The sequence below is a fragment of the Temnothorax curvispinosus genome, unplaced genomic scaffold, assembly GCF_003070985.1.
Source record: "Temnothorax curvispinosus isolate PA1 unplaced genomic scaffold, ASM307098v1 QBEX01010932.1, whole genome shotgun sequence".
Taxonomy (NCBI): domain Eukaryota; kingdom Metazoa; phylum Arthropoda; class Insecta; order Hymenoptera; family Formicidae; genus Temnothorax; species Temnothorax curvispinosus.
Genome location: NW_020220712.1, coordinates 341,142 through 367,181, shown reverse-complemented (window position 1 = coordinate 367,181; position 26,040 = coordinate 341,142). Strand labels below are relative to the sequence as shown.

General features: G+C 38.3%; 2 protein-coding genes across 8 annotated transcripts; one reads left to right on the top strand and one right to left on the bottom strand.

Annotated features, from left to right (window-relative positions):
* Positions 1-565: 565 nt before the first annotated feature.
* On the bottom strand, positions 566-18,193 carry LOC112460938 (D-2-hydroxyglutarate dehydrogenase, mitochondrial). 2 transcript variants are annotated; one of them, XM_025025897.1, is made up of 7 exons: positions 18,000-18,193; positions 4,107-4,399; positions 3,400-3,597; positions 2,769-2,962; positions 2,239-2,407; positions 1,580-2,047; positions 566-1,492 (listed from the first exon to the last, which is right to left on the bottom strand). In XM_025025897.1, the coding sequence occupies exons 2-7, from the start codon at positions 4,378-4,380 to the stop codon at positions 1,233-1,235; spliced, it is 1,563 nt and encodes a 520-aa protein (XP_024881665.1). In that variant the 5' UTR covers positions 4,381-4,399; positions 18,000-18,193; the 3' UTR covers positions 566-1,232. The 2 variants fall into 2 exon arrangements, with proteins under 2 accessions (XP_024881665.1, XP_024881666.1); XM_025025898.1 differs by lacking the exon at positions 18,000-18,193 and adding an exon at positions 14,869-14,960.
* LOC112460937 (mediator of RNA polymerase II transcription subunit 15) lies at positions 14,494-25,977 on the top strand. 6 transcript variants are annotated; one of them, XM_025025896.1, is made up of 14 exons: positions 14,494-14,860; positions 18,556-19,139; positions 19,337-19,597; positions 19,968-20,252; positions 20,363-20,567; positions 20,733-20,965; positions 21,086-21,353; positions 21,473-21,639; positions 21,796-22,087; positions 22,183-22,437; positions 22,531-22,623; positions 22,698-22,845; positions 22,967-23,135; positions 23,237-25,977. In XM_025025896.1, the coding sequence occupies exons 2-14, from the start codon at positions 18,708-18,710 to the stop codon at positions 23,453-23,455; spliced, it is 3,027 nt and encodes a 1,008-aa protein (XP_024881664.1). In that variant the 5' UTR covers positions 14,494-14,860; positions 18,556-18,707; the 3' UTR covers positions 23,456-25,977. The 6 variants fall into 6 exon arrangements, with proteins under 6 accessions (XP_024881664.1, XP_024881662.1, XP_024881659.1 ...); XM_025025894.1 differs by having other exon boundaries at positions 14,494-14,716; positions 23,237-23,455; XM_025025891.1 differs by having other exon boundaries at positions 14,494-14,730; positions 23,237-23,455.
* Positions 25,978-26,040: the final 63 nt, after the last annotated feature.

Sequence of the window (26,040 nt, the reverse complement as noted above, 5' to 3'; positions counted from 1 at the left end):
AAGAACTGATGGCATTTGTGGTCTCGTTTTCACTGTAACCGCAGCTACATATTTTGAATTATGAAATAACACATTATGTTATTAAAATATAGTATAATATAATATATGATATAATATAATTATATTATAATTTTATATTGTACTATACAATAATGTTATATTATAAAATAAAAAAATATTACTATATATACTTATATTTTTTATATTTTTATATCTATAAATATACGTTAATTCCTTTTAGCATTACCTATACAAATGGCTTCTAGAACATACATATTTTGATGTATGTATTTAAAAACTTATCAGAAAATAGAATATTATCAAAAATACGAATAATTTTTATTAAAAGGGTTAAATACACAAAACATTAAAAAAAAACTGAGCGAATAAGTGTCTAAACTATAACAAATATTGTTATACTTAATCATTTATTAGGTTCGTTTGAAAATTTATATTTCAGACACTCATGTCAAATTTAGGTATTAAATTAAATCCTGTTATCGCGAAAAAACAGTCATATTTATCTTAAATTCTCAGAGAAAAGAGAAAAAGAATAAAAAATATACTAATTCTAAAAATAAAATCGTTATTGAAAGTTTATTTCATTCATGATTTTTTTTTCTAGATAAAATTCTATAGTATAAATGTTTCATGGCTGGATTAAATACAGGCAAGCGTGCATGTATGCAACAGAAGAAATACCTTTGCATTTCTTTGATATTCAGAGATTCCTGTTAACTATTACCCGCTTCATATAGTTACATTCTCTTCTTATCACACATATCAGGTACACATTTATATCACATCGCTATATTTCAAAATTAGATAATGATAGATATAAGTATCTAAAACATTCTACTTTTGCGAGAACATATTGTTTTGATATTTCTTCTAGCTGTTACCTACTATGCTACCTATTATATGCTACTCATCTATTTCGAGATGTATTAGTCACCGATTCGTTTTATCTGCTTTTATTGGCAGATGGAAAACAGCCAAAAAAAAAGTATGCAGAACCTCGTATGTGAAGTCAGCGCACATGTAACGCCAAGTACTATTGTATTAATAGCACACAATACAAATACTATATTTTCTTAAGCATTTTCTTAAGCATCCCATGATGATAATTATTTAGATAATCGCGCGACTTTACTTGATCTTCTATCGATTTTGTTTAAATGGCACATTGAACATTTACACACCGTTTTTGTTTACGATTATTTTCACGATAATCATGACTTCTCTGCTAAAACTTTATATGGATTTAGGATGCCATTCGGATCCATCATTTTCTTCAGACCGTACATCATCTCGATCTCAGAAGAACTTTTGCTCAGGTGAAGATATTTGGTCTTTTTGAAACCGATGCCGTGTTCGGCACTGATGCTACCCTGGCACTGTGACACGTATTCAAAGATAAAAGGTTCTAATTGTGCGGCCACGTCCTCGTAGTATTCCGGTATGGAGATTTGTACGTGGATGTTTCCGTCGCCTGAAGACAAAAAAAAGGGAAATTATTCGTGAACGTCAAATATATATTTCTAGACATTTAAATTATCTTTATTTGCATAAGAGATACCTAAATGACCGTAACCGCTGATCCTAACAACACGCGGATCGGATATTCGCTTGCGAAGTACCTTGACGACCTCATAAAATGATGAGAAAGGTAGAGAGATGTCGTATTTGAAGACATATCCGTCACGTAAGACACCCTCACTGATTCTTTCTCGAAGACTCCAAATATTTTCCACTTTTGTTGTTTCGTTAGTCAAAGTGCCATCTTCGATGAAATCATTACTAATCGCTTTTTCGACAAACGAGGATAGTTTCTCTTCGTCATGGGCCAGATGGCTACCGGAGGTTTCAATAAGCATATAAAACTCGTGACCATCTTTGCGGCTCGTCAACGGATTCTTCATGCCTAGGTTGTTGATGGAGACATCCAGAGATAGTCGGTCCATCATTTCGCAGGAAGAAAGAATTTCGCCTAGTTCGCGTCTCGCTAAATGATATGTTTTCATCACCTTATCAAAGCTCGCCAATCCTGAAAAAATTATATAATTAACATACAAAATACTTAAACATTAAATTTTTACATTTTAAGTCGACAAAATTTTATAGTAAGGTGTACAACTGTACATGTGTGTGTGCATGTGTATTGTAGTTTAACTTATATATTAAATTTAGTGTATACTAACATATTTTTATATTTTTATATTTGCATTTTAAATATACCTAGAAATGCGACATTCACGGCCTTTGGCAACGGTGGACACTGAATAGCTACTTTGGTTACAATTCCTAACGTGCCTTCCGACCCGATAAATAGATGTTTCAAATGATAGCCGGTATTATTCTTCTTTAAAACATTCAGTGCGTCCACGACATCGCCGTTTGCCTTCACCTATAAAAATAATTAATATTATTTTCGATTATATTAAGCTGCAAGGAGAAAAATTTGAATCTTCAAAAACAGAGAAATTTAATTTTTCTAACTTTGGAAAATTAATTAATCATTTTGTTCTTTCCCAACTTTCAATAATAATTTAAAAATTTACAATATAATAGTAAATAATTATGAGAAGAACATAAAAATAATTTTAGTTTATATAAATTGTAAGCATATCATGTAATTTAGACAACAAAAATATTGACAGATATAATTATTTATACCTTTTAACACTGTCATATATAAATTACATATAATGTATATAAATTAAAGAATAATATTATAATAATTTTAACGATTTGTATTTAAGACTTACGGCTTCGATTCCCAAGACGTTTCCGTGAAGATTGCCGTAACGCAAAAGTCTTACTCCACCTGCATTAGTGGACACGCAACCGCCAATCAAGCAGCTACCTTTAGCACCCAGATCCAAAGGCATCATAAGACCGACGGTAGCCAAGTGATTTTCCAGGTCCTGTAAAACGCAGCCAGCCTCGCATGTCAGTACACCTAACACCAAGTGTTTGTGTTTTTAATATAATGTAAGGTAACACAAGAGAGAAACGAACAGTTATATGTAGCTTATATAATGTCTTTTTGGTCATGTGAGATTTTAAGGAATCATACTGCGTACTATTCACATGTGTTATCCTCTGAAACATATTTTTTCAAAAGACATTATTAAAAACAGGGGTAAAATATCTCAGTTTAATTCTTTTAACTCAGAGATTCTACTTTAGACTAATTTATATATTTAAAAAATATACAAATTAAAATAAATCTTTCCAATTTTAAATACTTTAACAGAAGCTTTAGATAGTAACAGAATTTGGCAGCTGTAATCGCAACATAAATATTGAAGGTTTTCGCCCAGTTTTCTGGCAGGGTTTCCGAAAATCTTCAGATCACATCTTTGAGTTGATGTCATAATTGCACTTATCACGTACCCGCCAATTCATTCGTATCCAGAATTTTATTCATGAGCTTCATCGAAATGACGATTTCATCAAATACTGGGTTGCTTCCTGAGACGAGACCGGTGTTACCGCTTTGCGGGCAAACTGCTAATCGCTTTTCGTTGCAATATTTTAAGCAAGCTGATACTTCCTCGGTGGATTTCGGTTTCAACACCAACCGACTGGCACCTGCAATTATAACCGACAACCACGTGATTTGAAAATGTAAAAGAATTTCGGATTTTTACTCCAAAAAAATATTAACGATGCATTTTTCTTCTATTTGAACTATACGAGCATGTGGTCACACATGCACTCTCTTTTTTTAATATAAACTTCATAGTTCAGAAAAAGATATTTTAGACATTTCAGTGTGTTAAAAATAGCACACTACAGGAAATTTGTCTTATTTTGGAGAAAAGTAATATGTGAACAAATTGTTGTTTTAATTGTAGTTTTTTCCAAATTTTTATTTTATTATTATTTAAAAAAATATATAAAAATATTTATTTAGCAATAAAGTATAGATATAAGATTCGCAAATTCTCTGATTTCACTTACATTGACATAATATTTATTATTTTAATCAAAACAAGAATTCTCTTGAGATAAAAAAAATTACTTTTTTTCCAAATATATTTTCCATAAAAATTTAATTAAAAATTCTCCCTCGCATCTCTTTATCCTTTTGAGCTTACCCCTGACGGTCCTTGGAAAGTCGATGTTGTAGCTCTCACATTCATCCGGGTCCGTGATGAGGCGATTGGAGCCGAGCAACGACTCAAAGAAGCGAACGTCCGCGTTCGTGATCGTGGCGTAGGGTCCGCGTCGCATTTTGTACCTGATCGATGTTAATTCGGGTTTCGCACCACCGGTCTGATAGTAGCGACTTACGATTTTCCCCGAACATCGAGCAGCGACTTCGTTGCATCGAAGGAAGATACCCATCAGGGCGCCTCGCATCGCGATCATTTCCCACGTTTAATTAATCCTGAAAAAGAAAAAAAGACACCAATATTTGTAATCTCAATTGAATCGAACACAATCTTCAGCTTATATTTTTCTCACAGAGAATCGACAAAAAATGATAGACCGCAAGAAAAAAAATATTTGTTACCGAAAGTGTCCTTTGCTTCACACGATTGATTAGCGAAGAAAGAGGGATAAGAAATTTATTCAAAAAAGCTTGTCGCTAAAGAATAAAGTCTATCAAGGAAGAACATATATATATATATATATATATATATAACTTTTAAACCATTTATTATAAAAATACGACGAAAGTATAAGTATAAACACATAACATTCGAGAGCTAAGTTACATTTGTATTTCACGAAACTAATCGCGACAAAACTAATTTATCGCTATGTAATTATTTCGCATCTTCAAACCATGTTTTATATCAAGGTCGCTGCATAGCTTTGAAATAAAGATGGCTAAATATAATATGATGACACAATTGCCAGGTGATACGCAAAGTTTCATTTTCATAATGGCAATTAAAATATTTTGCAAAATAATTCAGATTTATAATAAAATAATTTATTTAGATAAACAAAAGATTGAATATTGACTTCATATAAATAAACAAATTCTTGTATTAATAATTAAAATTGGTTAATTTTATTAATAAAATAAGATAAAACTATAATTTCTAGTAATAATTATTTCATATTTCTATTAATAATTAATTAATAATCAATTACATTAGACACATCGCGAAATGTACTGACAAAATACTGAGAATCTATATAGTTCATCACGTTACGTATAGATTTCAATACCGTCGGCACATTTCGGAGCACACCCACATATTAGCATAGTTTCGTGATTACAGCATTATTTATCGACACGATAAATCATAATTTGCTTGATTGAAACTACCGCCATCTTCAGGTCAGTTGTCAACTTCTACTCGAAGAATTTCTACTTGCGCTTATTATCGACAGGGTAATACTTTCGAGAATATATGACTCTTACGAGAATAAGGGCCTGCGCACAATAGAGCACGTATTAGGAATAGGAATAATTATTAAATATTAGGAATCGGAATTAGAAATAATAATTAAACGTAACGCACAATAGAAAAGAATAAAATATAAGATGTAAATATAGGAATATTCCTACATTTACATGTCCTAATATTTAATATTTGTTCTTATTTCTAATATGTGCTCTATTGTGCACAGAGCCTAACTCATCCCCTCAAAATTGAGGGGGTTAAGGAAATAAAAATAGACCGTTTGTTTTATAGAGTAATAACTCTGTTTATTCTAGCTGAATTTTTCACTTTTTATCTGTTCTATCTTTCTCCCCCTAATGTCTAATTACATATACATTTTATCTGAAGTAGTGCAGAAATATAGTATAGCTGCAAAGAACAGATTTAACAAATAAGATCTTGAAGTCATCATACCAAGAGCTTAAACGCGATATTGATCTCCGCCATATTTGATCCATCGCGAATTAATGACGGTCGATTGAATGAGATTAAGATCGCATATAGTATATCGCAATTAAAAATTCGTACTATTTTTTTCTATTATTTTCTCTATTATATTATTTATTTTATTATATGTATGTATATCTTTTTCACATATCAATTACAATTCACATCCTCTACTCTAAAAAATGTATCATGCCAAATATAATGTTAATTAATTGACATCTGTAATATACGTACATATGAAAAATTATAATTTTTAGGCTTTATTTTCGAATTTTAAGACTTGATATATTTATACATATCTGCACAGTGTAATATTAAATTACGCGTTTAACGCTTTTCTCGAGTAACTTCAACTTCGAAAGCAATCCCGTTACTTCGTGAAACGTCACAAGAGGTATGGGATAATCTAAGAAAATGAGCAACAAAACATCTCCCCAATCTGCATTGTAGATTTGCAGAGATAAGGCAAAGATAACGTTGCATAAAGACGACCGTTTATCTTGGATTAAATTTTTCTTTTCAGTTTCAGCACAAAAACTTAGGTTCATCTTTTGTGTCAGCAAAGATCTCTGGTATCTTCATGGCATATTGCGTGAGTGAGGAGAAAAGATTTGGGATGAAAAATTATCTGGAGAATTAGACTCATTCTTTTACCAACTCTCTAACTATACGATAACCTTATTTAGACCTTATTTAGACCTTATTTCTTAATGGACGTACAACGTATATTAAAATTCTTTTCGGTCATCCATTTTAAATCGTTATCGTCGTCACGATAATTCGTTGCGGCATGTGACACTGTGACAGACGCGGACACAATGAACGAACGAACGCGCAACGGATTTCAAAACGACGTCTGTCGCAACGGCCGCAACAATATCAGAGACGAGCGTTAACGCGGCTGTCCGTCCCGGCGTTTACAGTGATTAAGGCGTGGCTATCTTAGCATGCCTATTTATAGCCGGACGTACGTACGGCCGCGGCGCGGCGGTGCGCCTTTCACGCGATCGCACGATCGTGCAGAAAGCGCGATTCGTCGCGTCTGTAATTGATACAAAACCGCGCGCGTATATGTCCCGGCGATCGGCGTAATGGCGCGCCGAAGAGGCGGCCGTGTTGGGGTTTACACAATATAACCGAATTTATCGGTTTGCGGGGAATCCGCCCGACAATCTATATCCAGATACTTCTTCTTCGGTATCGATATCAGAAGTTATCGCATATCTTCTGTATCTTCTGTTGTAAGCACCAGTTTTAAATCTTAAGAAGAAATATTCGTCTCGAGTGTAAATGACATTCTCTCTGATAAGAACTTTGGAATTTATTTCTCAACATCCAATGTGATAATCCTTATTAATGTGTTTCTAACGAGTTTGAGAACGCGAAGTCACTTGAAGTTCAGTGAACAATACAAGTTAGAGATGCAGTTTACGTGTGAACGTTGATTACGTGAGAATGTTGATCGATTTTTTTTTTTAGACTTTTCGTATTTGGCGTCAAAATGCGATCGTTAAGCTCGTTCCATCGATATGTCGTTGTGAAGATATTAAAGAATAAAAATTAAGGAGAAAGGACTTTTTCTTTTTTAATCCATTAAACGTGGTGATTGTTTCATAGCATGACGATTTTTGTCATTATTTATTATTGTCTATTATAGCATTCTGGACCTAATTTATTATTGTACTTCATTTCGCAAGAGACAACGTATGAAGAGATGAAGCTGCATATATCTTTCCCCGAACCTCGATAAAGTTCCTCAGATACGAGCTTCTGCGAATTGGCCTCCATGAAGTTCGCCAATGAATCAAAATATACAAGGAAGCGACCTACCAAGATAATATCTTAATTCTTGATCTTCCTCTGACGAGAGACAATAATCGTATCTCGTCTCCTCGTCGCCTCGTAACAGGAGACTATTTTTATCAAAACCGATTACGCGATTATTCGGCGAACCGTGACTGCAAATTTAACGCCTTTTATCCACAGTCGTATACGAGGTCAGTGTCGTATATCATTTCGCAAATTGCCATTGGGATGCGAATTCGAGTCACTCCAGGTCCGAATTAAACGGGAATTAAACACCGATTGTGAGTCGAATAACAAAAAAAAAAAAAAAACACTTAACACGGTAATTTTCTTCAAATTATTCCGGACTAAAGGTGCGCCTTTGGAAAGACCTCGTGACGCATCAGAAACATCGTTACCGTTTTACGTTCAACATATCCTTCATATACCGTATGTATGTAATTCTATCTCTATATATAATTCCACCTGTGTCCATACAAACGATACGAGGCTTTCCATTTCCCTTCCGCGCCATTGATAAATTATGGATAATCGAGTAAAAAGAATCGCGACGTGTAATAAGGGCGCACGAATAAAACCGATTTCTCCGTGCGCATAAAGAAAATTGGTGGCAAGAGAGTAAACGAGATGCGCTTTGTGATATCTTTACCGTTTCCACGCGCTCGTTGACGCGTAACAAAGGTATTATAATTTCCACGTTGCAATTGTATTCGTGCAATTAGCAGGATTTCGTTCGAGTGCTCTTTCGCGAGCTCTGTGCAATATTATTCGATATGTAAATCATACCCTTTTCACAGTGCACGGTGTGCAAGTGCCCTATATATATATATCGCGATTTGACACGAATAAACGAGCGTTTATCCCCACGCACGTTCGGTCGCATCGCGATTTTTCGATTGATAGAATACGTTTCCCGCGGACGTTCCGTAATTGCGTCCATAATTAATCGGTCCCGCGATAAACGTACCGTCCTACGTGGCGACAACAACTCGCGTCCGTTAGACCGTTCGACGTCCGCGAAAAACCGTGTGGAGGGAGGGAATTATTAAGAACTTAATTTTAGCGTGGCCGGCAGGTGGAAAATAGAAGCGATGGATCGATGAAGCTTAATCCAGCCGCTGAAATCTTAAGTGTCCAATCGATAAAACCCGTCGCGTCGTCAGTTAAGCGACATCGCGGGACGGGCGTAACTCGTCTTCATTTCTCAAATTCGAGGAACACAATGGAGAACAGCACCGCCCAAGGAACGCCGCTCGTTCGACCGATTCGTTGTAGACGCACCGCGGGACTCGTTAAAGTCCCATCAGGCCTTTTGAAAGAAATATTGAGCACAATGGAGACAAACGTATCTTTCCGGCCGACAATTTTAGAAATATTTATACTTCAACAATAAACTAATGGACGAATGAATATCAATCAAATGTTTGACTTTACGAAAGCATATGTGCTTAGCTTGTTATCTAATATGCAATAGTCCGCTTATATCTTTTAGTATTTCCCAAGAAGAAACGGTGACGAGATTTATGAACGGATATATTTACTTTAAAGTAATAGTCATCAGTATAATGTAACACGAATGATTAATCTTTAAATTCTTAAGTAGGGAATAAAGAAGATTATAAATATTCTGTAAGTTGGGCAAATACACTCACGTTGTACAGTGTAAAATTTACATGAGCAGCAAGTTTAAAAATCACACAATTTATAATAAAATTTATACATTTGCGTTATAAATTTTGTGATTTTTGAACTTGTTCACATAAGTTTACATATTTGTTTTACAGTTAGAGGATCGATATCAGTATATAACTTCGCAAAGATTGTATTTGGATAGCATATACACGTGCGATAATGAATCTTCTGCTTATTCACGAATAAACGAAACACAACGTCCAACATAAGGGTCTTTTTCGCATGTCTATAGCGTCGGAAATTGAACTCGCCGAGATTGTACCGGTTTCGCAACCTTTGGCAATACATATAACATAATAAACTCTCTTTCTCTTCCCTCCCTCCCTCCCTCCCACCCTCTCACTCTCTCTCTCTCTCATCGTACAAGTGCCATATTAAAAGAGGCTATTATACGCAGATATTAAAGAAGAAATTTTTTACTCTCTCGTAAAGATAACGAGATTATTATCCTGTAGAATAATTAGCCGATATAGATCGGAATTTATAGCGAAAGAGATTGTATTCTCAGCATGAACGTATGTCGCAAATGTTGCACAGACAAGCAAGTCTTACGATTCCTGAACGATTGTCTTGGAGTATCGTGTGGAGTCGGATCGTTAACCCCCCTTAATCGGCCGCGTGGGAGATAATAACGATATCACTCGTATCAAATTACAATACGTGCACCGACTTGTAAATATGTATAGCCCCTTGTATATGTATTTTATATTTGTATGTATCCTTATGTGTATTTTATATTTGTAACGTTTTATAGGTGTGTGTTTCTTGATATATATTTCTTTCTTGGCGCTCAATCTGATGTAAAATTGCTGGCTCATTACTTGAAATTAGAAACAGAAAGAGCCATAAAGATGTATTAAATTTTCGATTTTGCCATATAAAACGTAATGACGTGACCGTTCCATACAATTAATTATGCTAAATTGAGAATTAACAATATTAATTTGCACGTAATGCGCAGTCAGATAATGAGAGACGCTCTCATTCGGAGCGAAGATTATATTGCAAATCGAATATCGGGATATTCAGCGACGAAGAGGATGGCCCGATGCCCTCGAGCGTCGTTGCCCCAACCCGACGAGTCCGTCATGGCACTCGCACGGCATTCGGCAATTACGCTTCGCTCCCCTCCCCCCATTCGGTCGCCGCGCGGTCGCTACCATTTTCTCGACGTTAATTCGAGGACCGATCGGATGCAGACATCGGATATATTATAATCTACAGCGAATCTTTCGATGGGGAAGCCCTCCTACTCCTGCCCCTTCCCCGTCGTGTATCATCGAACGATATGCGGCGGTATATTACCGAGCAGACTTGTGTGGGGAAAAGGAGGTCAGGGGGTGGAGAGGGAGGGGACGGTTGAGTGTGGGAAGGAGGAGATGGCAGTGAAATGAGCCCGCGGTAGAGAGGGAACCGCGATGGACATACGAAGAGAAGAAAGAGCGGCCCGGGGTGGGAAGGGAAGAGGGAAGAGAGAAAATTTCAAGGGAGAGAGATCGAGCGTGGTGGGAAGGGAACCAATCGTCGCGACGACTTAAGCGCTGTGTGCGCGCGCGCGCGCGCGCGCCCGCCGCGTCCTACACGTGATATAGCGTGCCGCGTGTACGGAGCGCGTATGTGTGTATACCGGTCGAATCAGAATGAACACACGAGCCTCTCGCGATAGTAGCGATGGCCACACGTGTACGTGTGCTCACGCAACCGTGTATACGCGCGCACACAGGCGCTGCGCGCGACCAATTCACGGACATCGACCATGACTATATCGAGACTCGAGGCGAATCGAGGCGGAACGAGACGGAAGGAGACGGGACGACGCGCGATACGAACGGGCGCGAGCGAGAGAAAGAGGATCTGTTCTCCCCCCCTCTTGGCGGGGGCAGCGCGGCACATGCGCGGTCACGCAACGACGTTACACGCGCCGGCCGTACCCCAGGCCAGACCAATTCCTCGGTAGCAGCCCGAATCATTAACTTGTTTCCCTGGCAACCCCGTCGCGACCCACACCATTGGCTGCGTCGCTTCTCCCACCCGCGCGCCATCGAGCTCTACGGTCGAACGGCAAACTACAGATGCCGAAGATACGCTCCATCGTTCGCAGCATAGCATAGACGTGGACTATAGGGCAATCTCCCCCCCTTCCTCTTCCCCTACACGCCACGATCCACCGACCCGACCCTCGTCAAGCGCGCATACACATGCATATATGTGCGCGCGCGCGCGCGCATGAGAACGTCGTACGTGCGCGCGCGCGCGTCCGCCGCTCACGCAGGGACTTGGTTACTGGGATTGGTACAGCCGGGACTGTTCCTACCCTACGCGCGATACGTCCTACCGTCGCACCTCGCGTCGAAATCCGAGACCGGTATTGGGAGATGAACGATAAATCCCTTGTATTTCACGTTAGCGTGGTTTTACTCCTTTTTTACGATTCTATATCTGGGAAATGCTGTCGAGGTACACTCGTTTCCATACGTAGGATCGAGTACCGTAAACAGAAGGATTTTTAATTAACAATTTTCTTAATTAAGCGTGCGGTTTTGATCGCGTTCGACAGCGCCAAAAACAAAACGCGTTCGCGTTTCGGCGTATAAAATTGCGCGCGATAAGCTTGCCATGCTTCGTCCTAGGCAAATACAGAGGTAGTACACGTGGAAGAGTTTTTTAAGGGCCGAAGTTCCGACCGCCGAAACGCGAGACTCCGCGTCCTTGATCCATAGATGAAGATGGATCCCCGTGCCTTGGGCGGAGCAGGATGCATTATGCATGGAGGTTTTGGCATCAAAATTGGAGCTTTCCTCGACACCGCGTCGCGTCGAGGACGTCAAGGACGCGAGATGCCCATGTTTTTTGTTTTTCCGAAGTTTTGCTTACGTATGTACGCTCGTTGCGTAAAAAAAAAATAACAAACAGCTACGAGCAACTTGAACGCACCGATTGGACGGAAAATTTCTGCAAGAACGCGAGGAGCCAATTGCGTGCGGCTCGCAAGTCCCCGAGTTTCGAGCCGGGAAGCATAAACTCGGCTTAGAGACAGTTGCGCGTCAGGGCCGTGTTGCGCCCGCACGGGGCCACAGATACTAAACTTCGTGTGCGAACTTCTCGCTACATTACGTCACTATGTTTTATTCCAACTGCATACTATATACACATTACTTTGCTGTAATTGGCTTAACAGCGTTAAGATTATTATTACAACATTTATATATTTCGGCAACTTAGAAAGGATTAAATTGCGAAAAAAGATTTTTAGAATACCAAAATCAAATATTGTAAATAAGAACAAAAAGAACTATTGTTTTGCAGCAAAATTACATGCGCGCACGTATTGATTAAAACAATATTTTACGAATTTATTTCGTATCTCGAATAATATAAAGTTTTATAAAACAAAGAGAGAGCTACGAAAGAACATATGTTAAGACGAGCATATTATGTTAGGACGAAAAGAACTTATTTCATTTTATTCGCAGCAAACACACTCTTTTCTCTCTTTCTCTTATGTACAATGTGTTTCGTTGTAGGGGGAATAGTCATTCCAAAGGATATAACTCATAGAACCTGTACAGCAGAAACATTAGCCATTAACAAGTGACCTTCACGTCTTTGAAATCTTTTTGAATACTTTGTAAATTTTTTCCGTTCAATTGTAAACATGTAACAAGAAATTTCCTAAGAAGAGAGTCTAATAGTTTGGAGGGGCAAGTCTGTTCTTAGAATTTTGCATAGATTTCTTGTAATTTAAAATATACAAATATACAATAAGATATACAAAAATACATAAATATGTGCATTTTTATATATTAACTTTACGATATTACGATAATATTTTGATGTAAGTTAAAAGTATTAATAATGATTGTTTTCGTTCATGTAAATGTATAAAATAATAAGCACACACAGTTGGATTAGTAATAATATCATATACGTATGATACGTAATCTTACATGCATTAAAAAGTGGCTCTTCATGTGGAGTAAAAAGTTTTTCTAGAAATGCTGGTCGTGCAATCGTTGTTACGTAAAGTTTCTGGTGATGATTAGCGCAACTGGTAATAATCGATCGTGTGCTGTTTACGATATGATATGAATAATAGATGATATTATCAGCGTAATTTGTTGTTATCTTTTCTCACTGTAATAAGAAATGAAGATCGTAACAACAATCTCTGTACAATTTATCGATTTAAATATTTTTATTAAAAGAGATTTAATAACACTCGTTTTTTCAGTTTTTTTCTGTCGTTAACATTTTTATAAAATCTCACAAAACTTATATAATACATATAAAATAAATATGTTTAATGTAAATATACAAATTAAATATAGAAATTATAAATTGTTTGAATAACAATCGTGTGAGTTATAAAATAAATATAAAATTAATTAATTGCAATTTTAAACTGTAACGTATTTTCAATTATCACTGAATATGTCATTCAATAATATCAATTAGATAACAATATGATCGAACAACGCAACAAATAAATTATTCATTATTATCAATAATAACGTATTAAGTTTTTATTAGTATCACAATTATAATTCTCAAGTAAATATTCAAAAAGGAAATAAACAATGATTTCTGACAAAAAGAAAAAAAAAAGAGAAAGAGATTTTTAGGAGAAATGTGTAAAGCGGGATACCAGGGCACTCGGAAAACTCAGCACGTTTCTGCCGGTGCTATGCTGTGAAATATAGCATGGACTATAGATCTGTATACGTACAGGAACAAATGGTTCGCGTCTCTGTGTGCGTGCACACGATAGGACGACTGGATGCGATAGGTGGCGGTGAGGAAGAAGAGAGGAAGAGAGATAGAAAGAGAAAGAGAAAGAGAGAAAGAGAGAGAGAGAGAGAGAGAAAGAGAGAGAGAGAGAGAGAGAGAAAGCGAGCAAAAGAGAGAGCGAGAGAGAGAGAACGCGGTACCGTTAGTGAGCATGCGCCTATAGCCACCATATCCGATGGCTCCGCCTTTCTCAGAGCGGACGATGCCTTTGGGATTTGTCCCCGTCGAACCAATCAGCAGGCAGGCTGGACGACGCGGGGCGCGCGGCGGGAGGGTTACAACGGGAAGGGATGGCTGCGTCGGGGACGCGCGGGTATTACGGAGGTAACGTCCGTATTATACCGTGTGGAACAGGGAGGCAGCTAACAGCAACGGCAGTAGCAGCGGCATCGTCGATAGCACCGACGGATTAACCATTATCGCCAATTCTTACGGACTCCAGGCTACGCGCCAACGAATTTCGCGGGTTGTTGTTCGCGCGATGAAAAACGGTGATTCGTAAAAAAGTGAAAACGCTACGAACGAGCGAACGACACGCCGTTGGTGGCATCGTGTGCTGCGCGACGGACAAGGTGGTGGTGGTGGTGTGAGTGGGAATACACATAACACACGTGCATCTACGTAAGCGCACTCTCTGTGTGTGCGTACACACACACACACATATACGCGGCCAGTCGAAGCGTGTATATATAGGTGTGTGACTGCGCAGTCGCCATGTGAGTACCTGATAATAGGTAGAAGCGAGACGTCCGTGTCGGAGGCTCCGTCGACTCGTGGTGGCGTCATCGTCGTCGTCGTCGTTGTCGTAGGGCGGCCGTCGAGTGTATCCACCCCTTCGCCATGTCTCTCTCCGTGGGCGCTGTGCGTGCCACGCGAGAAAAAAAAATTATCACTAGACCGTGTTTGCGAATGCAACTCGACTACCACGCTGACGAGGACGATCTTCGCCGAACGCGACAACGGTCCATCGACACGGTGCGACTGTTCGATAACACTGTGCCTTGTCTCTGTCTCTCTCTACTCGTTTGCCACCTCCTCTCTCTCGCACACCCGTCCCGTCGTTTCTCCGAACGGTGTTCTTCATTTTGTATTTTCAATATGTCGGCGTCCGCGAGACGCCGCCACCTCGGCGCTCGGATTCGCACGGAGGGACGGGCTGTGACAACAACCGGATACCGGATACCGTATCCCGTATCGTGCGTGTGACGCCAGCCAGTAGCCACGCTTTATTGCGTTTTCCGGCGAGCGTGTCGCAGAGAAAAAAAAAGCGTCTCCGCGTGCTCTCGTTATAACTATCTGTTTGTACATAAAATTGCCATTATGGCGAGATCCATGTGTTAGCCGTCCCCCATGGCACAGTTCTTTTCTCTCTCTCTCCCCCTCTCATCTCCTAATTTTTCTCTCCCCTCTGTCATATCCCCTCTCCGTCACGCCACCCCGCCTTTCAATCGTATTTCCCGCTCTCCGGTGCTTTCCCCCCTTCTTCCCTCTTTCTCCCCTCTCGTTATTACCGTGCCGCTAATTATGGTGGATATATGGGCTGGGACGCGACATTTTGTTCGTTTGCGCGCGCGCGCGCCGCGCACATTCCAAAATGGAATCGTCGGCGTTTACGCGCCGGATCGATATTCCTCCCGTGATGGTTTTTATTCGAGTGACGGGATATGCAGAGCTCTGCGTTACCATGCGAGTTCGGCGTCGGGGACGTCGGACCGTGTTCCGTTCTTTCGCCCTGCTTGCCCTCCCCTCGGTGCATTCGAAGCGCGACGCGTTTCTATTTTCTCTCTCTCGCTCTCTCTCTTCACCGAGAAGCGTATCGAGCCTCAAGCCCTAGCGTTGTAAAAGGTGGCCCAGATGTGTGGAACCTTTTACAAGAAGTTTGCGTATATACATATACATATATTCTGTAATACATATGCAAGATATATTTCATGTACCAGTTTCACTTCGAAATCAGATATCATTTCATTTCCGCAATGCAGAGAATCTCGGATTTGTCGCGAGCTACTTTTCGCGTCTATGAATTTTTTTTATCGAACGAATTAGGCGCTATAGGAAACTGATTTTCCCATAACAAAAAGAAAGCAAACGAATTTTTTAAAGTTACAATGTTTACCCAATATAGCTTCACAGATCGTTTGACTTTGGCTACGGTCAACGTGATGCTACAAATGCTTCGAAGCATTCCTCTTCTCTTTTCTTTCAATAAAGAAAGAAGAAGAAGAACGCTCCAAAGGATTTGTAGCGTCACGTTGACCGTAGCCTTTATATGTATTTAAGGTCCAAGGTATTTCATTGAAAATCTGCGACGAGTGATAAATTCTTTCGGTTTCTGTTAAAGTACAAAACTCCAAGTTACAGTGAAACGCGACTGATTAAGTCTGAGACATCCTATATAAAAGAAATGAAAATAAAACCTTTCCTTGTGAAATGTGCTTAATTGAGCTGTTCTGTGAGAGCGGAATTATTTCTCAATATAGAAAGTAAATTTGCATCACTTAATTTTGTTGGTACCGTATTCAATCTATTTAGTTACACATTCTTACAATTCTTGAATTTGAAATAAGATGGATGTATGTTTTCTTCTTTAAAAGATATAAGGAAAGTTAAAAAGAAAAAAAAAACAATTTCGATATAAAAACTACAATAATACTGCAACAATATTAGAGTAAAATGAAAAGATTGAAATGAGATCAGATGCAAAGTTAAGTTATACAATCTCAATGTTAGAAATGCAATAAAAAATATATAACACGGTCCTATAGGTTGAGATTGAAACAGTAAATTCACGTAATTGAATGGGTAATCATTAGTACATTATTGAGACGTTTAACATTATGATGACATTTCAATAATATTTATGCTAATAAATGTTTCATGACCGACAAATAATCAACACATGGTTTCAGCTGAATGGAAAATGGCACAAATATTATTAGGCACAAAAGAGAGATCGAAATTAGGCACATCCCTACTTATTTGCTGTGTATTCACATAATCGATCGATTTTCACTTATTTATAACGTCAGAATTGCAATAATACTCCGATATTAATATAATAATAAAAAACAATATCAGATGGAAAGATTGAACGTCAAACAAAAATCATATATAATTTGGTGTTTAAACTGCAGTAATCCTCCGACAATGTTGAAGTGAAATGATGAGATTACAGAATGAAATTAGATGAACAGTATGCAACTGTGTGTGAAAAGCATACTACAGGCTAGACAGAGATAAATAATATTTTTACAATATTCTGCAGTGTCTGTATTCTTCGGGGGAAAAGGCGCGCTCCGTTAAATAGAGATTAATATTTTTATAATATTCTGCAGTGTCTGTATTCCTCTGGGAAAACAGTTGATGAAATCACTGCTTCCGCCGTACATACGTCCGCACGATATCTTCACAACGCTCGAACATTTCGAGATACTCAGCTAACTCAGCATTATCCTTATCTCGTAGCTAAGGCAAATTTATGATAAATAATTATTGCCGCACGAAGCGTCTGCCTGTTTGATTTACGTGTTAATTACACAGTAGGATCTGCATACGCTGCGATTTGGTTCTAATATCGTATATTAACTATAGCTATATCGATGTCGCCGCCTAATCCTAACCTATATTCGCTCGGTTCTAATTCTTGCGACGATAGGGCCGCGATAACCGCCCAATTTACGATGAATAAATAACGTTCGATCGGGCGACGGGAAAAAAAAATAGCGCCGGATGCCCCGATATCGAGCGGATGAGTAGAACCATGTGGTTTTGCTCGCTTGATCGCGCGCGTTACTTTAGCGCGGCGAGGATCGGGCGAAACGTGACGAACCGTTGATAACTTTTCAGATAACTTACTTTTGCCGGGCCGAGGAGTTTCCGCATGCGTGACCGTCGAGAGAGAAAGAAAGAGAAGATGCAACGTTAAACGTAGGGCAACACTTCACTGACTTCACTCCCAGCCCTCTCCCAGGCACCGGTGCCAGTAGCCGTTCTCGCGACGACAAAATCTCGCCGAGCTCTCGGATCCGCCAAAGCACGCGTACTGTCGGCGAAGGTTATGGCGCGGCGTCGATGGCTACTTCACGCTCGCCTCTCGAACCCGCGTTCGATCGTCAAGTAGACACCCCACCGCGGTATTTTTGTTTAAACATGAAAATAAGATAACGCCGTGCGTAGACACGAGCCGGGAGAGAGTACGTTGAATATTCTGCCAATGGATACAATCGTATTACTCATTTAACTCGTGAATGGGAAAATAGAAGAACGTTAACGAACGATAGAGCAAACTTTTAAGAAAATAATATACCTTCGATGATGCGTGCCTTGCACGCGGAAATATGCGGAGCTGACACGATAGTCGGGCTATTATCCAGGAATTAATTTTCTTTGTTTGTCCGTCTATATATCGCAGATGCGGCACGATGGGAAGATTGAAACTGGCGTGAATGTGAATGTAAAATGGCAAGGAAAAGGAGCTACGCGTCAGTTGAACACTGTTAGCGAGAGATACTTCTTTTTCTAAGAGAACGTCTGTAGTCTAATTACGCAAGAGTATAAGGAAACATGACAGATGTTAAACCGATTGGAATTTCGACATCGCAACCACAACAGCAATCGCAATCGCCGCAGCAACAACCGCAACAACAACAAATAATGATCGCAACTCATGACCTGCAGCAGCAGCAGCAGAATGTCCAACAGTCGCAGCAACATGTACAGCAGCAACCTCAGCAGGTCCAGCAACAAGCCCAGGTACAACAGCAGCAGGTTCAGCCGCAGCAGCAGTTACAGCAGCAAGTTCAGTCGCAACAGCAGCTACAGGTCCAGCAGCAAGTGCAACAACAGGTGCAGCAACAAGTGCAGCAGCAACAGCAGCAGCAGTCACAACAACAATCGCAGCAGCCACAGCAACAGCAGCAAAATAACGGACCTCACAATGTTGTACCTACTCAGGTTCAAGTGCAGCCGCAGGTAGCTGCCAGCATGCCGCAACAAGTAATTATTCTTTCACATCTGTTTAAAATTATATATTTCGCTTTATTTTATAAATAATTTTACATTTTTTATTATATTTGGTTATTGATTTTACTTAATTATTTTTTATGAATTGCCACGTTATTTTTATTCTTTGTGTTTTTTTTTACCTTCGCGTGAATATATCGACATTATTTTGCATCTCGTTATTAATAAAGTTACAGGGAGCTGTTGCGGTGTCGATGCAACAGCATCAGCAACAGGGAGTAGGTGGTGTGTCTATGACATTATCTGGTCAACAAGGTGCAACCACTATAACTACAATGGCTGCACATCCGCAGGCAGTTCAAGTGATTCAACAGCCAATGCAGAGTCAAGCTTATCATTTACAACAATTGTATAATACTCAAGGTACACCGTTGTTGATGCCAGGAAACCTTGCGCTTCATCCGGCGGGCATAAATCCCTCTTCTATTCAGGTATAATCCAATTTTCTTTAATTTTTATTAAAGAAAATTAATTATTCTTCTAAAAATAATTTATCTTGAAAACTTTGATATACAAAATTTTGCTCTATAATTAAAATAATAATGTGAGAATTAAAGCCTCCTACACACGAAGTGATGTAATATCAGGAAAAAAAAGAACAGTTTTCTTATAAACTGTTTTAATTCTATTAATAATATAATTTATTTTTTTCATTACAACATTATAAAATAACGTTATAAAACTATCAAAGATAGTTAAACAAAAAATGATATACTCTGAAAGTCGTATACACTATTTTTTCTTCTTTAATAATTATTAGATTCGCGTTTCTAGTTTTAAAAAACAATGCATATTTTATAGGTGATAGCAGCTGGAAAGCCGTTTCAATCTACAGCTCAATTAACTCCTCACATGTTGGCTACGACATCTTCGCCTGGACAAGGAGCTGGTCATCCAGGTGCCGGTGGTAACAAAGTCCCGGGATTTCCCGCCGGCTATTTACCGGTACCCACGTCTGCTAATCCGGGTGGTGGTCAAACGCTAGTGTTCGGTCAACTCGGTGTATTAGGTTCTCCGCAACCACCGCCCTCGTTGCAGCAACAACAACAGCAGCAGTCCACGAATAAGCAGGACCAAGTACAAAAGGTAAATATAGCAAAGGAGCATTTATTCTACGATATTAAAGCTTCATATTTTCTGTTTGCTTATCATTTTTCAAACATTATCATCTACAGTACACGATATATTTCAAACAGTATACAGCCTGCACTACTGGGACACCTTCAGGTGGAAGAACTGGTGGTATGCAGTTTGCACCCTGGCAATTCGCCCCTCAAGTATGGACCACTGGATTGCAACAACCGACTCTCCTCACTGCCGCGCCTAATCAAATATTCATTCGCGGTCCTGCACAAACTGATATGTTTATACAAAGTCCACAGCCGCTACAGGCACACAACGGTCAGTAATTTTATTCATTCATTAATACACCTAAACATTTCCAAAATAAGAATTTAGTATTTTTTTGTTTTATAATTTTTTTGGTATTTTTTTTGTAACACATGAACGGAAACGTTCACACAGAGAATAATGAAATTAAAAAGTCTTACTGTTTTGTTTGATTAGCTCTCGCGACGCAGCAACAGATACAAGGTGTGCAACAGATAACGGCGACTGGTGGAAAACCTAAGCTGATAGATATCCAGCAACAACAGTCTCAACAGGGTAAGCCGAACACAACCATACAGCGACCGTTGAGCATCTTACCGTCATCCTTGGTGCAGGCTGCCAATGTACGAGCCGCCAGTTCTGTTTCCACACAGACAGTTTATGGAGTACAAGCTACAGTACAGACACAGGTTATTATATTAACATCAGCACATGGTATTTAATTTTTATCTTGAGAATCCATGATATATAAATATATACGTCCACGACAACCTTTAAGTTACGACAAACGTTTTGTTTTCTGCCATCAGCCAAAGAATAGCAATAGCGGGAAAGGCCGTGGCAAGCCGATACAAACTCCGCAACAACAACAACAACAACAACAACAACAGCAACAGCAGCAGCAGCAACAACAGCAACAACAACAACAACAGCAGCAGCAGCAACAAGCCCAACCAACAATACAACATCAACAAGTCTTCATACAACAGAAGCCACATACGCCGCAACAACAGCCGCAGCTGCAACAGTACCAACAAGTGCAATCTTCCCAAATACAGAACACTAAGCCCATCATGAGTAAGAACGCTTATTCAAGTTGATATTTACACGATACTTACAGTATCAAAGTTAATATGGAGTATAGATATAGAAACTATTTTTGACAGTATTATAGTATGAAAATTTCTATTACGTAGCGAATATGACGCTGCAACAAACACCACCTGGCGTTGTCCTGGGAGCGGATCGTTCCATTATGCCAGTAGTCTCGGTGGGCGGAGTTGGAGTCGGGATCGCTGCCTCGTCGCAGATGAATACAATGTCGCAACCTCCGATGTCAACTATGCAACAAATTCCTTTACCGGTACTGACTGCTATGCTATTTCAGAAGTTACTGGCCTTTGAAACGTTCATTTATGTTGCATATAACTGTAAAATGATAAAGCTATTCTTTTTTCTCTGTAGCATAAAATAAAGAATGCCGAATATAGAATAATAATGAATATTCTTTCTTTTCTAGACTATCAATCCGACAATTATATCGGGTAATCAAATAATGAGCGGTACGTCACAAATTCAAGCGATGCCAATTGTGAGTGCAACGCAGGATCAGCCGACACACGATAACACCAACTCGACGATAATGATCACATCGCCGGACCGTAATTCGCAGGCTGAGTGCTCTTTGATATTACCGTCTACCACGAACTCCCCGTTAATAACTGACGATAGCGTAAAGTTAGTTGTGAAAAAAGACGACGTACCTGTCACCACGGAAGATATCACGACAGCACCTCAGTCGGAGATAACAGGTATTAATCTCATTTTATTAGTAAATAGGAAATTTATTGGATACAATCCATGCGGGGTGAAGATATAAAATGGTTTCGTAACCGTTTATACGTAGATGGGGACCAATGTAAGACGGCAAAAAAAGACGAGGAAACAATTGCTCCAAAAGTGGACGAGAAACAGTGCAATAACCCATTAGCAGGGCTTGCCAATACAGTAAACGCGATTACGAACGGCGTAGTTGGTGATGAGTCACAAACTATACCGATCTCCGCGACAGTCATAGTGAATAATAAACAAGCGCCGCCTAAAGCTATGGTAAAGCCACAGGTTCTTACGCATGTGATAGAAGGATTTGTAATACATGAAGGTATATATTGTAATTGCATTTTTATCTATCAATTATATTATCGTATTAAGTGTCGCTGTGATATAAACATGAATTTTCTTATCTGTACTGCAGCATCAGAACCATTCGCGGTGAGTCAGGAAACTACTAATATCCTTAATCGGAGTCATACAGTCACAGAAAAAGATGCACACGAAGAGCCGCCAAGTAAGTAACTTACTCCCGTGAGTGATTAATGTTGCGTTTTAAGTTCAAGCTAATAATCAAAATTTGCATCGCAGAGAAGAAATCTTGTTCTAATTATTTGAACGAAGAGGATGGAACCAGCGGCCAAGTCAGTAAATGCGAAAGTTGCGGTAATGCGATCGACGAACAAAACATTAAGTTGAAAAAAGAAAAACGATTCTGCTCGTCGATGTGCGCAAAGAGGTGAACACATACATTATAACATCAAGTATTATATGTATTATATGTACTATCAAATTATTTTATTTCTAAATATTTTCTCTCGCAAATACTTTTTTTAACGAAGAACTTATCTTGTTTACAGTAAAAAACGTGAAATGCGTGACGCTACGGAGAAACAGTGGACTGAAATAGAGACTGAAACCGTCGATGTTGACATGACGAAGAAAAACGGCGAGGAGAGATCGTTGTCTACGACTACCACATCCTCCGCCGACGAATCACTGCCGAAAGTTAATCCAGTTAAATGGACGGTAATGAAAGATATTTTTGAGATTTTTTTCATAAAAAAAAACATACCTGAATATCTTCACATGAGCGAAATTACATGAAAAATTATATGTGTTTCACGTAGGTGGGTGAAGTGTGCGATTTCATACGTGGTCTACCGGGATGCGCCGATTACGCGGAAGACTTCGCTATCCAGGAGATTGATGGCCAAGCTCTTATGCTGCTGAAAGAAGATCACCTCATGTCGGCAATGAGTATCAAATTAGGCCCGGCATTAAAAATCGTCGCCAACATCAATTCGATGCGCGTAGAATCGAATTCGAATCCTTCGAATAATTCATAACCGTCTGCTTACTAATAGCAGGATTTTCAAAAAATGTTTCCAGAACGTTTCTAGCCTGCGGGCTACAGGGTTTGTGCAAGTATTTGATCGAATGTAAATGTGTAAGATTAAATGCCTTAATGGCAACTACACTGAGTATATAAATACGGACGATTTTCATATCGGTATATTTTACGAAACTTTGTGATGTTAGCGACTTCTCTGATGTATCTCTGGAACAAATTGTATAATTTAATTGAATAATTTTAATTATACATATATAATTTAGTTTAGTTTTCATGAGTAAATTACGAAAGAGACGAAGCAATATCTATCAATTTTTTTATTTCGAATGTATGGATAAAAGTAGAAAAAAAAACAGTTTGCTTAAAATATTAATTGGTATTTTATTTTACGGTGAAAAATGAGGATACTTGTATACTGTACGTACGGCGGATACTCGTGAATATAATGATTCTAAAGGACAAAATTTGTTTGGATAAACAGTTCTTTAAAATTTCCTAAAAAATTAGCTTTATTCAAGAGTATCATCCATACGTTATTTATAATTTGCTTTTTATTCTGTTTAATCGCGGTCTGATAGCGATCTAAATGAATTAAGGATATTCGTATTTTTTTTCTTTAAGGATTACATTATCGAGGATACGTTTATTTTAACGCACAAAAATCGAATTCAGGTGGAAACATGATTGTACTCTCAAGATAGTAATACTACGTTAAATGCGTGAAATTTGTTCAGTTGTATTGTATTCCGGGCTCGGCACTGATTGATGTTCAAAGGCCGGTGTATTCATAGTTAGATCTTATATTTAAGACCATCTTAAGTTTGATAAAATGACCATATTAGAATCTTGAGGCATTACTTAAGATGATCTTGAAATAAGAACGGACTATGAACACCAGTAGACATGTGTATATATAATGTCACACAATGATCATACAACAATAGAAGTGAATATGATCATTGAACGGATTTTATTGATCCTAATGATCACAAAGAATGTTTGTGAAATGATTTCATTTGACATGCACATAATGAGAGTGTTTTTTCAAAGTGCACTATTTTGTGAAACTGGAACTGTCAAAGAATAGAGTACAAATTGTGTCCATTGTGCAGGAACATATATTGTACATACAAAACGAGGATACAGCACGCTGTATTTTGTACTCAAGAGTAAACACCACCGGTTGACGTACAAAATGCATTGCCTTCTAAAACTTACGGATAGTAGCGTCACAGTTACTGTCTCATTAAGAATGCCGATATTTTTTTGTTCTTGCCGGAATGATAATTTCGCTCTTATGTTGATATTGAAGGGGAGAAAAAGAAACTGCCTGCTTGTGTCATTCGTATTTTCATACATACGTGTTTTGTAAACGTTATACGTGTACTTGGTCGATACAGGTGTAAATAGTAGATGTAAAATGATTTATTTATTGTACAAAATTTTACGACACGAGATTTTAGTTTCTGAGAATTATCCTTTCATTATCACAATTAGTTCGTAGTCCAGTGAAAAAAAAGTGATTATCCTGTTCTTTAAGAGTAATGATGAAATTAAGTCTTGGAAAGAATTGTCACTATTTTTAGTGTTGGACAACTTTTTTCAATAAAAATCTGACGATATATAATTTGTAGTATGTCAATATATTGGCACGTTCTTTGGAACTCGCTGTAAATATATTTATTATATAAATTCACATAACCGTCAATTCTGAAGCTAACTGACAATGAGGCAAAGGTTGCTGCTTTTATATATTTCTTACTATAAGATTAATTAATTTTATACATATTTCGATATATTATTGTAAAGTAACTGCGTGACGATTTAATAGGATCCGTGTTTTGGATTGAACAATGATTTGCGATGCAGTTTACGCAAACGTTAAACGTAGTAATAGATGTCTTTTTGTACATTGTAAGAGAGAATCTTAGCGGAGGCAGCAATATAGCTCCTAAAAACATCCGTATGTATCGCATTACTAAATTTCTCCCACGCTCTATTCATGCCTATCGATAGAAAGTAGAGTCTCTACATATAATGCAAGTTAAATATTCCGTGCACCTCGTAAAAGTTTGTTTTATTCAGGTTCGGTTGCACCAACAATGCGAGCTTATTAAAATTCTCCCTCAGAGAATAAGTATCTTCCATATACATTAATTAAAAAATGTATTTCCTTTTTATATCCTTCTTAAATCGACAAAGAAAACTTACGACACAGGCACATAAAAAGAATGTAATTAATTAGCGCTAACTGAAATTGGTGCAACTGTGGCTGACATACTTAGGTTTCACGAATGCTGAAATTCCAGCTACAAATTCAAAGTTCAAAATTCTGGCATCGTTTTCGGCGAGGTTTCGAAATAACTCAGGGCCCCAAATGTTTCACAACATACTTTTTATAATGGAGAAATACACTCTGCAATGGCATAAAACTAAATTATTATTATTATACTATTGGGAAATTAGAAGTTGAAATAACTGCAATTGAAATTTTTCGAATAAAGAAAATATAATGAATTACGAATCAATTAATTGTAGAGGATAATCCCTGCAATAATCACTCTTAAACTTTCCTTCAAT